Raw genomic sequence first — 15,582 nt, forward strand, 5'->3', positions numbered from 1 at the left:
ACAGAAACATCAACACCAGAGTCAAGTACTGGACAATACTACACATATCTCCTTGTTCCTACACAATCACAACACCAGAGTCAAGTACTGGACAATACTACACATATAACCTTGTTCCTACACTATCACAACACCAGAGTCAAGTACTCGACAATACTACACATATATACTTGTTACTACACTATCACAACACAAGAGTCAAGTACTCGTCAATACTACACATATCTCCTTGTTCCTACACTATCACAACACCAAAGTCAAGTACTCGACAATACTACACATATATACTTGTTACTACAGTATCACAACACCAGTGTCAAGTACTGGACAATACTACACATATATACTTGTTACTACACTAGCACAACACCAGAGTCAAGTACTGGACAATACTACACATATATACTTGTTACTACACTAGCACAACACCAGAGTCAAGTACTGGACAATACTACACATATATACTTGTTACTACACTAGCACAACACCAGAGTCAAGTACTGGACAATACCACACATATATACTTGTTACTACAGTATCACAACACCAGAGTCAAGTACTGGACAATACTACACATATATCCTTGTGACGACAGTATCACTATATATTGTATTGTGGTACGGTCAGATTGTTATAATACACAGCTCTGGTGCTGAAGGCTCAGACTGACGGTTGCTTCTCCGTGCAGACGTTTGCAGATCAGGTGTTCGGGGTCATGAACTGGACCATCCCTCTGGCCGTGGCTCTGTCCTGCTTTGGGGGTTTGAACGCTTCCATCCTGGCATCGTCACGGTGAGTTCGTCTGGTCATAATCTTTCAATTTAATTCAATTTTTCACATGAAAAGGTTGATTTTTTTTCTAAATAATTCAATAAAATGTAAAAATCAAAGGTAGTTTTATATTCCAACTATCCAAGAATACAATTTGAATTTGTCATCTTTTAAATTCAATATAAAAAGGTTGATGTATTTGTGTCACCAGACACAACCATTGCTTTAGAATCATCTTCGATGTCGTCACATGATAGTCTGTGTGTCACATGATTGGCTGAAAGATTGATCAAGTAGCTCTTGTTGTCTGATGACACTGTTATACCAACATTTTTATATTGAATTTAAAAGACGAAAAAATTTGAGTATATTGAATTTATTTTTGAATTATCTGAATAAGACTATAAAAGAATAATTCAAATATTTAAAAAAAACATTTCTTAACTTTCAATGAAGAAGTTTTAAAATAGAATTAATCGATAAAAATTAAAATAATAAACTTGGAAGAAACGAACCGTGACTAAAGAAATGAAGCGTGACTAAAGACTGCAGCACTGACCACCAGACGTCTCCGCAGGCTCTTCTTCGTGGGCTCCAGAGAAGGTCACCTGCCCGACTACCTGTGCATGATCCACGTGCACCGCTACACGCCCGTCCCGGCGCTGCTCTTCAACGTGAGTGACGCCTGATCCTGCTCCGCGTCACCAGTCTTGAACACCTGTGTCTGTGTGCAGGGCGTCATGGCGCTGATCTACCTGTGCGTGGAGGACGTCTTCAGGCTCATCAACTACTACAGCTTCAGCTACTGGTTCTTCGTGGGACTGTCCATCCTGGGTCAGCTGTACCTGCGCTGGAAGCAGCCGGACAGGAAGAGACCGCTGAAGGTGACTGTTAGCACGCGCTCACTTCCTGCTGGGGTGACCAAGAGTTACGAGATACGAGATACAAGTTACGAGTTACAAGTTACGAGTTACAAGTTACGAGTTACGAGATACGAGATAAAGATACAAGATACGAGATACGAGTTACAAGATACGGGTTACGAGTTACGAGATACAAGATACAAGATACAAGATACGGGTTACGAGTTATGAGATACAAGATACAAGATACAAGATACGGGTTACGGGTTACGAGTTATGAGATACAAGATACAAGATACAAGATACAAGATACAAGATACGGGTTACGAGTTACGAGATACAAGATACAAGATACAAGATACGAGTTACGAGATACGAGTTACAAGCTACAAGTTACAAGTTACAAGTTACAAGTTACAAGCTACAAGTTACAAGCTACAAGCTACAAGTTACAAGTTACAAGCTACAAGTTACAAGCTACAAGCTACAAGTTACAAGCTACAAGTTACAAGCTACAAGCTACAAGTTACAAGTTACAAGCTACAAGTTACAAGCTACAAGCTACAAGTTACAAGCTACAAGCTACAAGTTACAATCTACAAGTTACAAGCTACAAGTTACAAGCTACAAGCTACAAGTTACAAGCTACAAGCTACAAGCTACAAGTTCACAAGTTACAAGCTACAAGTTACAAGCTACAAGTTACAAGTCACGAGATACGAGTTACAAGTTACAAGTTACAAGCTACAAGCTACAAGTTACAAGTCACGAGATACGAGTTACAAGTTACAAGTTACAAGCTTCAAGCTTCAAGCTACGAGTTACGAATAATCACGAGATACAAGACCCAAATCCCAAGATACAAGCTACAAGCTACAAGTTACAAGTTACAAAGTTACAAGTTACAAGTTACAAGTTACAACCTTCAAGTCACAGGGCGAGATACAAGTAACGAGATACGAGTTACAAGTTACGAGTTACAAGCTACAAGTCACGGGGCGATATACAAGTCACAAGATACAAGTTACAAGTTACAAGCTACAAGCTACGAGTTACGAATAACGAGTCAAGAGATACAAGTCACGAGTCACGAGATACAAGTCCCAAGTCCAACATACAAGCTACAAGCTACAAGTTACAAGCTACAAGTCACCGGTGCGAAATACAAGTCACGAGTTACAAGTTACAAGTTAGAAGCTAGAAGTTAAAAGATAAAAGTTACAAGATACAAGTTACAAGATACGAGTTACGGGGCGAGTTTAAATATAATATGGGGAAAAGGGTCATTATATATATAATAAACATTTGTTATTTTTTAATCGTTGAATATTTACTTTTACATTTTATTTAGACATAATACACAATTAAATAAACAGTTAAATAGATATATTTATTTTTCCCAGAAAGGAATGATACAATGAGAGCCGATTCTTCATAAATGATTATTTGAATGTAAGCAAGTAAGTAATGGTTATTATTTATAAATGATTCTTTCATAGTTTAACTTTGACCTCACGAGTGCCACGTAAATGCAATCAGATAAAAAAAGAAGAAAAGATTTGAATAAAATTAAATTACATGGAAGTTGACAAACAATAATTCAATAGAATAAAATCGAATTGAATTCAATAACTCAGGATGAAAAATTAAAGCATTCCAAATAAAATATGACGCAAAATAATCATTTTATTGTTATTCAATTGGTTTATTATTGGTCATTATTACATACGATTATTTTTCCATATTTTTCCTTCTTAACTCTGACTTTTTTTCCTCAGCATTTTAAGTAGTTCATGAAACTTCAGGAAATTCTGTAAATTAATTAATTAGTTGTTTTTTTATTCATCAGTAAAATCCATGAAAAAAGTTGACACTAATATAAACACATTTTCCCAAAATTTGTCGAATTACAAGATAGCAAAAATAAGAAAAATGATAAGAGATTAAGATAAATTGTTGTGCGATTGAAAGGGACATAACTATATATGCAATTATAAAACATAACTATTTTAAAATAAATCAATCAGAATCAGAATCAGAATCAGAAAACCTTTATTAGTCCCGCGAGGGGAAATTCGGTTTAAAAGCAGCAAGAGAAATAAAAACACCCAGAAATAAAAACGAGAAAGAAAATCTAAATGGAATAAAAGATAAATCTGCGCTATATAATATATACACAATCATATTTACATAAATAACAAGAGGTGCAGTTAAATCTTTAGTTATGTTAAATATAATACATCATAACGGACATAAGTAGACATTGAATCCGTCGCATTCTTCCAACAAATCATTAAATAAAGAGTCAGGATTAAACATCCATTTAGAGACTTTTGAACGATATTACTCGTGGATTCTTGCGCCCTCTGCTGGCACTTCTGAATCACTGCAAGCTGACCCTCTTCTTCCTCCAGCTGAGTCTGGTCTATCCCATCGTCTTCTGCCTGCTCACCGTCTTCCTGGTGGTCGTGCCGCTCTACAGCGACACCATCAACTCCCTGATCGGCATCGGCATCGCTCTGTCCGGGGTCCCCGTCTACTTCCTCTGCTGCTACACTCCCGCCCACAAGAGGCCGCTGTGGATCCGTCGCGTCATCGGTGAGAAACCTTCAGTTCCCATGAGCGCTTGCTGTTCCCGGGACAGCAGCCGTATGACGTCAGAGGTTTGACTCGTCTGTGTGTTTTCAGCCAAGTCCGGCCTGGTCATCCAGAAGGTGTGTTTCTCCGTCATCACGGAGATGGACAAGGTGGAGTAGACCTGGGTTTACTCCAACAGACTCGAGCGTCTCATGTGTCATGACGACACGTTTGAAATCCTTCGACAGATCGAAGGAAAAGATCTGATGATGATGTCATCGTCTCTGATGACGTCACACTGTCACGAACTTTACACTAATTGTGTCGTTTGTCTTCGTGCTTCACAAACCTGAAATATATTTATAATAAAATTATTTGTGAACAACTTTCTCTCGTCGTTCATCTTCTAGACGTTCAGAGGAACAGAAACTAAATAAGAAACCAGTTGAAAAAAGATGGAATTATTGTGAAAAATTGAAAGTTAATCAGCAAAATATTTTATTCTTTAGTCTATATTAAATACTTTTGTTTTTCAGTGTTTTTAACGTTGAATTATTCCTGTTGTACTATTGAATCCACATATAAATAATTTCCGCGTTTAAAGATAACAAGTTGTATTTTTGTTAAATCATTTAATTTTTTAAAACTTTAATATCCTAATTACAAAATGTACTTTTTTTTTTTTATCTTTTATTTTTTAAATATTGGAACAAGAACATCAAACCACGAACTTTGAAATGTATAAATTAAACAATTAAATGATTTAATTAAAACAAGTTCAACCTTTAAATATAAAAATTATTACAAGAAAAACATTTTTAATGAAATTTTAAATGTGAAATTCATTTTCTACCACTTTATCCCTTGTCGGGGTCGCACTGGAGTCTATCCCAGTATCATAGGGCGAGAGGCAGGGGACACCCTGGACAAGACACCAGCCTGTCACAGGACACACAGACACTCAATCAACCTCTGTATGTTTTTGGACTGTGGGAGGAAACCGGAGTGCCCAGAGTAACACGGGGAGAACATACGAACTCCATGTTAAAATCATTCAATAATTGCAATTTTTCAGATTATGTGTCAAATCCACAGTAACCACTATTTCCAAATATTATTTAAGAAAATATGCTTTGATGAGAAAACTACAAAATAGAACATTAAGATAAAGAAAAAGTTACATTTCAATATAGATTTGATAAAAGCCATGACATTTATAAATAAATAAATATTCTTTAAACTAAAGAAAAATTAAAAGGTAGTAAAGACTAAACTTACTTACGCCCATATCTGGACACGTGGACACACTTAATAAAAACCATACTTTTCTTTAAGTTACCCATGAAGCCGGTGTGTTTTAAAACACAGATATTTTAATTTAATATTTTACAACAGTCGTGTTCAATTTCCAACACTTTCACACTTTCTCTCGGCTATTGCAGTTTTTCTCTGGGCTTGTCTTTGGCAGCAGGCGTCGCACGCTGAGGGTTCTGAGCGAAGGTTTGTCTCAGAGGACCTGAGGAGAGAGAAGTTATTATCATACTACACATATATACTTGTTACTACACTATCATAACACCAGAGTCAAGTACTGGACAATACTACACTTATATACTTGTTACTACACTATCACAACACCAGAGTCAAGTACTGGACAATACTACACATATATACTTGTTACTACACTATCACAACACCAGAGTCAAGTACTGGACAATACTACACATATATCCTTGTTACTACACTATCACAACACCAGAGTCAAGTACTGGACAATACTACACATATATCCTTGTTACTACACTATCACAACACCAGAGTCAAGTACTGGACAATACTACACTTATATACTTGTTACTACACTATCACAACACCAGAGTCAAGTACTGGACAATACTACACATATATACTTGTTACTACACTATCACAACACCAGAGTCAAGTACTGGACAATACTACACATATATACTTGTTACTACACTATCACAACACCAGAGTCAAGTACTGGACAATACTACACATATATCCTTGTTACTACACTATCAGTATCCTGATATGTATCATATCAACAGATTATTAACCCACGCCTAATGGCAGGGTTGAGAAGGTCAAAGGTCATTCTACACCTCTCGCGGCGAGCTCGAACTGATTCTTGATCCGCTCCTCTCTCCGCTTCAGTTGGTCGGCCAGGACGGCTTCTTTCCAGCCTGAGAACAAAAAACCAGAGTCACGTCTGCACGAGACCCTCAGACCCCCACGAGACACCGACCCTTCTTGATGCCCGCGATTAAACCTTCCATCGACGCCTCGCCGGGGGCGTGTTGGACCCTGTCCGGGATCCGCAGCATCCGCTTGACCGCCGGTCGCTGGATCAAAGCCAGCTGACACAAGCTGAAGCCGTTGGAGGTGGTCCAGTAGACGAACACGGCCTGCGGACACACGGGCGTCAGAGGAGAGGTTGCCGGTGTGAAACCCAGACGGCTGGGACTGACCGTGGGGAAGCTGATGGTGACGGGGAGGATGAGCACCGGCAGGAAGCACATGACGGTCTTAAGTTTCTCCATGTTCGGGTTGCTGACGCCAGCAGACTCTGCTCCCACCTGTGAGCGTATGACAACATCAACCATTTAATCCATTTAACAAACGTTTGATTCAAATATTACATTCATTTAATAAGGAAAGGTTGTTTTTTTTGGTTGACTTTTATGATCGAATTAAATGTTTAACATGTAGAGTTTCATATTGTTACTAAAAAAATAATTTTAATTACATATTTTTTAATTTGTAGCCATTTTAATTCAATATACACACGTTTATTTAATAGTGCATTTTACAAGTTTAATATTTTACTTCCAAATTCAATCAAAAATTCATTCATTTTCTACCGCTTTATCCCTTATGGGGGTCGCAGGGAGACTGGAGTCTATCCCAGTATCATAGGGCGAGAGGCAGGGGACACCCTGGACAGGACGTCAGTGTTTCACAGGACACACAACCATTCACACACACACTCATACCTACGGATAATTTATCCAAGTTCTCAATCAACCTCTGTATGTTTTTGGACTGTGGGAGGAAACCGGAGTGTCCGGAGTAAACCCTCGCGACACGGGAGAACATACTAACTACACACAGAAGGTTGTATTATTACTTTTAAACGCAATAGAAACATGTATTAAAGAACCAACAGTTTAATGTTGAATTTTACAAGCTACAAATTAAACATTTAATATATTAATTACTATTTTCAATAAACAAATAAAAATAAATTCCATTACGAAAATTCAACATTCAGTCACGCACACGTATGATGAGCGAGGTCAATCCGGTGGCGACCAGTGGGAGCAGGTAGAGCGGGTCGGCGAGCGTCAGGTCCGTGAACCACAGAGCGCCCCCTGTCTGCAGGGCGGGAACTGGCAGGTAAGCCATCTTTTTAAGAGATAGGAAGAAGCAGACGAAGATGGGCGCCTGTGGAAGAAAGACGTGGACGTCAAGTCTCCGTTGAGCCTGAAGTGTTTACGGTTAATAATCCTTAATAATAATCAGACACAGAAACCAGAAGAAAAACAAACAAATTGAACTTTAAATATTATACAATTTTACTTTAGACACAATTTCTTTTAAAAACAAACCATAAAATGATCAAATTTAATAACTATGACATGTTTAACCTTCGTGTCATCTCAGGGTCAAGATGACCCTAAGGCCTGAACACAAATGGGTTTGTGGTATCCCTTGTCTTGTCTCTGGGGCCTTCAGGTCACCTTGACCCTGAGATAACATGAAGGTTAAATACTGGCAATAAAGGCATCTGATGATCAAGTATGATTTAAAAGCCAAATAAATATAAATCTTTGATTTTAATTGAAAAAAAACTACTAAAAATGACACTAAGAAATACTGTATATACTGTATGACATTTCCTAAAAGAAAATCTTTTCTTATAAGAACATTTGAAGAATAACAACCTGTGCTGCGTCTCAAATCTCATACTTCTCTTGTGCACTGGTTAGTATCATCAGGATAGTGTACGTACTAACTAGTAACTAATTCTCCACAGATAGTATGTCCCTGATCAAACTCTTCTGCTACACACCAACAGGAAATGACGCGACAGCTTCTTCTACTACTATTTAAGGATGATTTCAACCAGCTGTAGGAACACTATCGCACACCTGCTGGCAGCACGTTTGGTTTGGATCAAGAAATATGAGTAATATTGGCGAAATATTTACGCCGGTATCAGCAGCAAAGACGTGTCATCCTCCTACTGCTGCTGAAAATGTACCTCTAAGTATGTATATAAATGAATATCTATATATATATATATATATATATATATATATGACGTAACTTCTGCTAACAACGTCAACGTCACTAAGATGGAGTTGTTTAGTGTAGAAAGTGTCCATCGATCCATACTCAGACTTGTGAGTGTTTTAGTGACAATTTAGTGTGTATGGAGCACTTCATTTCACATACTAAGAATTGAGACGCACTTATTCACTAAAAATACTAAGTTTAAGTACGCAAGTATGTGATTTGAGACACAGCTCTGGACTAACTGACCTGTGCTAGCGGCAGAAGGGCGGCAAGGATAGGACTGATGTCATGTTTCTTCTGGAAGTTCTTGAAGTCAGCGCTGGCTTTGGCGTCTGAGACGAAACATGTTCATCATGAATCAGAACTTCTCTCAAACGTTGACCACGTGAGTAAGAAAAAGATTTTACATTCAAATTGGTTTCCACTCATCCATGTTTCGTTAATCTTGTCCCGGTGTTTAGCCAACTCAGGTTGGACGTTGTTGACTTTGGTTCCTTCTCTTAAACCCATCACGTAGAAAGGAAACAGGCTGGTGCGGGCGATGACGGTCGCTAAGGGTGAGAGAGAATGAGTTCCCGGAAGACGAGAAGAAAACCTGTCGTTTGAGTTTCACCTGCGACGATGGCTCCCCACCAGGGCAGGCCCAGGTCCAAGTGTAAAGCGTCTAGAATGTTCTGGATCAGGCCCACGGGTGTATAGCAACCCAAACCCAGTTCTGTCAAACGAGGTTCCGCAGCTTGCAGAACCTCGGCGGCGGCCGTCGCCGTGTCCACGCCGAAGTCTAGACCGAAGGTTTCCACCGTCAACTGTTTAGAAACGACGTGATGAGGAGAGTAAGTGACGAAAAAACCCACGAGTCTACCTTTTCTGTGAGGGGCTGAGCGAGGACGGATGTGGAGTCTGCGGGGACCAACACTTGAGGATCTGCTGGTTGAAGACTGTGAGTCGCTGCCACCGCTTCCCCCACAGAAGGAACCTTCCAGAGAAAAAAGCAGAAGTCATGAGCTACAACTTGTTCTTTGGACGAGAACATTTCTAAACATGTGACACGCGACCCAAGCGCGCCAAGTCATGTTTATTGGCTCGCCAGATGACGTGAGTGTTTAAGATACGACTCCACCACTTTTACTACAGAGAATTAAAACCTGGTGTAAGAGACATACAGGCTGAAGATGTGCTGCACGGTGTGTTTGAGTGTGTGTGTGTTGCAGAGGGGGCGGTTCACATGGGAGTAGGCGTGTGTGCGTGCGGAGGTGTGTGCGTAAAGGTGGGCACTCACAGGTGACGCAGATGAGAGAGAGAGAGTCAAGGTTGGAAGTAGCCGTAATTTTTGTTGACCGCTACACGCTACAAGCTATACCATTGCTCCATGCGAACACCACGTCAAAGGTACACGACCTCCCTGCCAGGGCGAGACGGACACCCCCAAGTGTGATCAGCAGTGCATCAACGGATACTCGCCGTCCTATCAGAAAGACTTTGGAAAGCGCTGCACGCTACACGCTACACTGTGCTGTTTGTATAACAATAAATGCACCAAAAGAATATCTGGATCTCAGCGTATCTGTTATCACAAGGAAACCAAAGCGCGTCATAAATCTACGTACCTGAGGACCCAACCTCATACTCTCAGCGGCGAAAAGTTTGTGTTTGGAAGCTGCAACACCTGGGATGACTAAGAACAAACCATTTGTAATTCCAACTAGGGATGTTAACATTTAAAACCAAATCTTGACGAGGCTTGGACTATAAGCCGCACCAGCTACATTTAGATAATTGATGTTGTACATGTATATACAGTATATTGAATATAAGCCGCAGGTTTCCGTGGTTACAACCAACTAGTGGTGGCGCCAGGATTCAATCTTTTATCATGGTTTATCATTATGGTACGTCGGATTTTTCCCTCTTCAGAATGTGTCCATTTCTAGATAATATCAGACAAAGGTTTTGAAATAATAGACATAATCAATTATCTGAAATATAAAAGGTAACAGTAAAGAGTTCTTCTCGCCTCAAACGTCATCATTCATTGTTGCCAAGCTTATGAGCAGCAGCACCATTTCCTTCTGACGACCGTGTAGGATGCACAAAATTTACCGCTCAAAATCTAAACCAGTGTCTTCTTCAGCACACAGTCTGTCCTCACGTCGGTCTCACTTTTGCATGTACTGCCAGAGAGCGCCAGGACGTATCTATAAATGAGCCACAACGTTGTATAGACCGCAGGGTTCAAAGCGTGAGAAAAAAAGGTATGAAACCGATATGACGCAGTTGCGCTTTACAACCACTAGAGGGCTCTATCTTTATTCAAACACCACCTTATCCCATAACAGTAAACTCCTTCCAGAAGTAACAAGAAAGACATTGGAGACAAAACTCCACGAGGCTCTATAGAAATACAACGAAGCTGAACTATATTCATTTGGAAATGTAGACATTTTAAACACGTAAAAAATAAAGTCTCAAAACTTGTGCAACCCTCATATGATGATTAATTTCTGCACGCAACTTTAAAAAGAACAGATTTCTCTGAAAATAATCCCAACCCATAGTCAACATGAATAGAATATGAGTGAGTAAGCAAGTAAGTAAGTCATTTTAATTTGTATAGCGCTTTTCCAGACCAGGTCACAAAGCGCTTAAACAATCAAAACAATATTCAATAAAGTATATACTTAAAAGATCAAGATAAAACTGATAACACAACAGGAGTTCCAGAAAATCAAGGAAAAGCCTGAACAAATAAAAGCGTCTTAAGATGTTTCTTGAAGGAGTCAGTAGATCCATCAAGCGCAAAGACAGAGGAAGATCGTTCCAAAGCTTAGGAGCAACAGCCTGAAAGGATTTCTCTCCTCTGGTCCTGAACCGTGTGTGAGGAACCATCAGTAGATTCTGATCCACCGACCTCAGAGCCCGAGCTGGGGTGTAAGGCTGGATCAGATCACTGATGGAAGGTCTGACCATGAATAGATCTGAAAGTAAGAACCAGAATTTTAAAGTTGATCCTGAAAGAAACTGGAAGCCAGTGAAGAGTTTTAAGGATCGGAGAAATGTGAGTTCTTCTACTAGAGCGGCTCAGAATTCTTGCTGCAGAGTTTTGTATGAACTGCAGGTGAGACAGATCCTTCTTGTTTAGACATGAAAATAAACTGTTGCAATAGTCCAGACGAGAAGAAACAAACGCATGGATTACATGGATATGAGTGACATGTTGGATTAAACCATCACTTTAAAGATAGATGTACGAGTGCCAATGAAATAATTACGAAACAATTAAACATCATTGAACAAATATTATCTTCCATCCATTTGCTTCTTCATACGCCGTGTAGATCTTCTCACCTGTGAACTATTCTGTCGGAGGGTCACAGCGTTGATCCACACCAGCCTGTCCTGCTGCCTGCGACCCAGAAGAGTCCTGGAGCTGGTCTTCATGGTGTGTAGATGAGAACACTGAAGTAACCGCTGACAAACAAACAATGTTGATTATTGTTGGTGAAAAAAAAACCTTCATAGAAGGACTGGGCTATTTATCGAGCAGGATTATTTATCATGTAATATTTTAGGTCGATCGAGATATATATATATATAATAATATATATATATATATATATATAGTTTTACTGCTACATGCTTCAAAAACATTTTGAGAAACGAAGTTCAAAACTAACATCAGCTCACACAATTGTTTAAGTAATAATGTTGAGACAAAGTAAAATCCCGACACGTATGTGATACATTTACACATGTCTTAGTCATGGACTACATCATAATAATAATAATAATAATATGGATCTGTTTCTTTGACCCGCTGCAGATTCTTATTTGACATCAACAACATAGTTATGAAGAAACACTTGCTGCAAGAGCTTTAGTTTGGTGGATGCAGAGAAAGAAACGTTAGTTCTGTAAAGTATTAGCAAAAACATTTTTACATCGACGTCAAAGTCAAACACGCAGGGCTAGCTTAGCTAGTTAGCTTGTAGCCGGTTAGCGGAAGACGAGGTTCAGTTGACCATTTAAAAAACATACAAATGTTTTAAAACGATGCCTCACTCACGTTGTTCTGTATCTGTGGCGTTGTCTGAATTGTTCTGCCTTGTTTTCCAGCAAGAAAACATCTTATTTTGCAGCTCAGTGTGACCCTTCTCCCGATGGCGGCCATGTTTCCCAGAAGGAACTGTTGCTACGGAAGGTGAGAAAGACCAATTCACAAAACTCAAAACCCTTTTAGATTTCTTCTAACGCCAGCAGTCATTTGTAGATTTATGTAACTTCCATAGAGAGATCTAGACAAGGCTGTTTTATTATCCGTGTAACCAACAAACCACCTCAGCCACAATGTTTTTTTTGTTTTTTTTAAAACGTGCTTAATGACAAAAAAACACTATTAACTTATTGTATTATAGTTATTATTCATTCTCTTCCTATCTGATTTACGTATCAATGTATTAAAAAAACAAATCTTATTCATAAACAAGCTTTGGGACCCTGGTCTAGAAAGGCGCTCTAGAAATAACCATTACTTATTCACACGTTTGTACAGTTTTCCTGGAACAATTCCTCTTGTCAAGGTTTCAATACAAGATGTTACAGATGATCAGTCATTCTTGTCGCGCACAGATTCATACATATTTTTGTGCTGCTTCATCTTCTGTATTTCAGCTTGAGGACATATTTAGTAGAACATCCACGAACTTCTTAGTACATGAGGCCCCTGGTTACTCTGACAACAATCCATAAATCAAGTAATAGCAAATCAAGAAATATCAACATTAAATAAACCTTACTATGGAAAAAACGTACTTATAAACCTTTTGTGTCAAATGAACTGATACAAAAAAAAAAAAATTCTGAATATGATGTTATTCTCTCTATATATTTTGAGGGACAAGTCACTTCCACGGAAGTAACACAAGAAAAGTGAAAAACGGTTTGAAAGAAAAATTTGAGAAAGTTTTATTTATTCATATTTGATCAGATTCGAAATTATATTAAATTATATTTCATTATATTTAAGCTTTTCGCTTCTTTATTTTGCTTGATGGCCTCTGGTTTCCACAGCCACACAACTGGACTGTGGATAGTTTGGGAAGAAGTTACTAAAGCCGTCTTCACCAGGGGAGGGACGTCTCGGGTATGAACAGTCACTATACTCTCTCCATTAGAAGTATTTCCTCTGTTTTTTTAACATCCTTTAATGGTGACTTTTTTGGGGGGAAATTAAAAACAGTTCTACTCTGACCTCTTGAGGTAAGCGTCTATAGAGTCGACGCTGCACCAAGCCAGCAGGGGGCGCTCCTTGTCCGTAGAAAAACACGTGGAATCATGGATTCAAGGGAGGTCAAATAAGAGACACTAATGACCGCCTGAGAAGACTTTACATGTCAACAACTTACGTCAAGACTGAAATCCCGAGTCCAGCGTAGATTCCTTTCTTCCTCTCCTTTTTGACCTTGTTTTGTTGGGGTACTGGGTTGAGGATTTGGAGTAGAAGTACCTCTTCTTTGCTGAGATTGCTTCAATGCAGCTTCTGGTCTCTCATCTGACCTGGTCTCATCCCTTCTTCAGGCTCAGCGATCGCTGTTATCTTGTTTTGTCCGTGGATTCACGTCTGCTCGCTCAAGATCAGGATTCTTCTTGATTGTATCGTCGTGGTCCCGACGACAAATAGAAATAGAAATAGAAAAGAAACAAGGGGGTTCATCTCTCGTATCTACAGAGTTTCACACACAGAACATGGCGTCAAAAGATGAACTTACGTGAACACGGCGGCCTCTCCTTACTGGTGTTCTTGTAGAACAGCAGGAAGGCACTGAGGGAGGTGAGAAGGTGAGAGTCAGACGTTTGCTCAAGCTGGTCTGAGGCCCAAAAGTAAAAATCATCTTAGTCCAGATTCAGATCAGTTCATGGCGGCCATTTTGAGCCGAGAATATACTTCGTAGCACCGTGAGAGAACCAGGCTGACTCAAGTGACATCTATAGATATAGAGTTTACACAATTCAGAACAATATGTGGAGGAATTATAGGCTGTTTTTTAAAGTATAATGAACAAACTCATCACCGTCTGATCACTTCAAGTTCAAATTCCTGTTTATATCTTGTTTCTGCACAAGAGTCATCGAAAGAAAAGTCTTCAAAGCTGTCATCAGAGAAAATGGGGGATAGTTGAAAGAAACCAAACCAGACTATACATTTTCAGTTATTTCAGACTTTGTTAAGTACATAATCTCTCATGTGTTCATCCATAGCTTTGCTCTAATGTTTTAGCTGAAAAAAAAGACAATTTTCTGATTATATTCCATGTTAAGTTGGTAACCGGTAACTCAACTGAGTTATCTCAAGTTATCTGAAGTTCCCAAAAAAGGGACAAAGCAAGAGCAATCAATTCACGAGAGATCAATCTCCTAATGTCATACTGTAATATAGAAAAATTGCAATTTACATACATCTACTAACTGAGATAGTAACTGAGTACTAATGAATCAAAACAGAATCAGTTTTATAACATTTAAGTCAAACATACATCGTTTTTTTTAGCTATAACCTTTATGTGAATAGCTGCATAACTTTTTAAAGAATGGGAATTAAATTAATAAAAGTGTTAATAGAGCAAAATATTTTATATATCACCAATGTGTCACCTTAGTAACTGGCGAATACAAATAAAGTTACATGAATCAATCATTCCATATAAAACAAATGACTTGTTAATACCGAACCCTTAGTCAAAGTCACCACTTAAAGTATATTCTCATCTATTCATCATGTTTGACGATATAATAATAATCATTAGTATTATTATTATTATTATTATTATTATTATTATAAAACCAATAACACATCGTACTTGAAAAAACAACAAAGTTAAGAACGTGTTGATAGTCATCAAGTCTTTACTTCATTACAGCACGTAAATATGTTTTAAATCATTGTTGGATTACTTTGACTCTCCACGGTAAAGAGTTTCAAAACGCATTCTAGCAAATCCTACGCAGCCACGATCCTGTACTGACAGTACCGAAGGATTGTGTTAATCAATCC

General features: G+C 38.7%; 2 protein-coding genes across 2 annotated transcripts in view; one reads left to right on the plus strand and one right to left on the minus strand.

Moving 5' to 3' along the window:
* The window catches only part of slc7a7 (solute carrier family 7 member 7), a 21,856-nt gene extending 17,260 nt beyond the window's left edge, over positions 1–4,596 (plus strand). The window contains exons 7-11 of the mRNA XM_087788590.1: positions 689–792; positions 1,349–1,445; positions 1,506–1,655; positions 4,049–4,232; positions 4,323–4,596. Coding sequence (XP_087644716.1) covers positions 689–792; positions 1,349–1,445; positions 1,506–1,655; positions 4,049–4,232; positions 4,323–4,390 — 603 coding nt within the window. The 3' untranslated portion in view covers positions 4,391–4,596. The remainder of the gene's footprint in view (positions 1–688; positions 793–1,348; positions 1,446–1,505; positions 1,656–4,048; positions 4,233–4,322) is intronic.
* A 968-nt stretch (positions 4,597–5,564) lies between these two features.
* On the minus strand, positions 5,565–14,274 carry oxa1l (OXA1L mitochondrial inner membrane protein). Its single transcript, XM_087788596.1, has 12 exons — positions 13,937–14,274; positions 12,598–12,723; positions 11,880–12,002; positions 9,397–9,510; positions 9,148–9,340; positions 8,942–9,085; positions 8,781–8,866; positions 7,515–7,679; positions 6,704–6,811; positions 6,481–6,640; positions 6,338–6,418; positions 5,565–5,727 (listed from the first exon to the last, which is right to left on the minus strand). The coding sequence occupies exons 2-12, from the start codon at positions 12,700–12,702 to the stop codon at positions 5,645–5,647; spliced, it is 1,362 nt and encodes a 453-aa protein (XP_087644722.1). The 5' UTR covers positions 12,703–12,723; positions 13,937–14,274; the 3' UTR covers positions 5,565–5,644.
* Positions 14,275–15,582: the final 1,308 nt, after the last annotated feature.

Source organism: Callionymus lyra, chromosome 4, assembly GCF_982586985.1.
Source record: "Callionymus lyra chromosome 4, fCalLyr1.hap1.1, whole genome shotgun sequence".
Taxonomy (NCBI): Eukaryota; Metazoa; Chordata; class Actinopteri; order Syngnathiformes; family Callionymidae; genus Callionymus; species Callionymus lyra.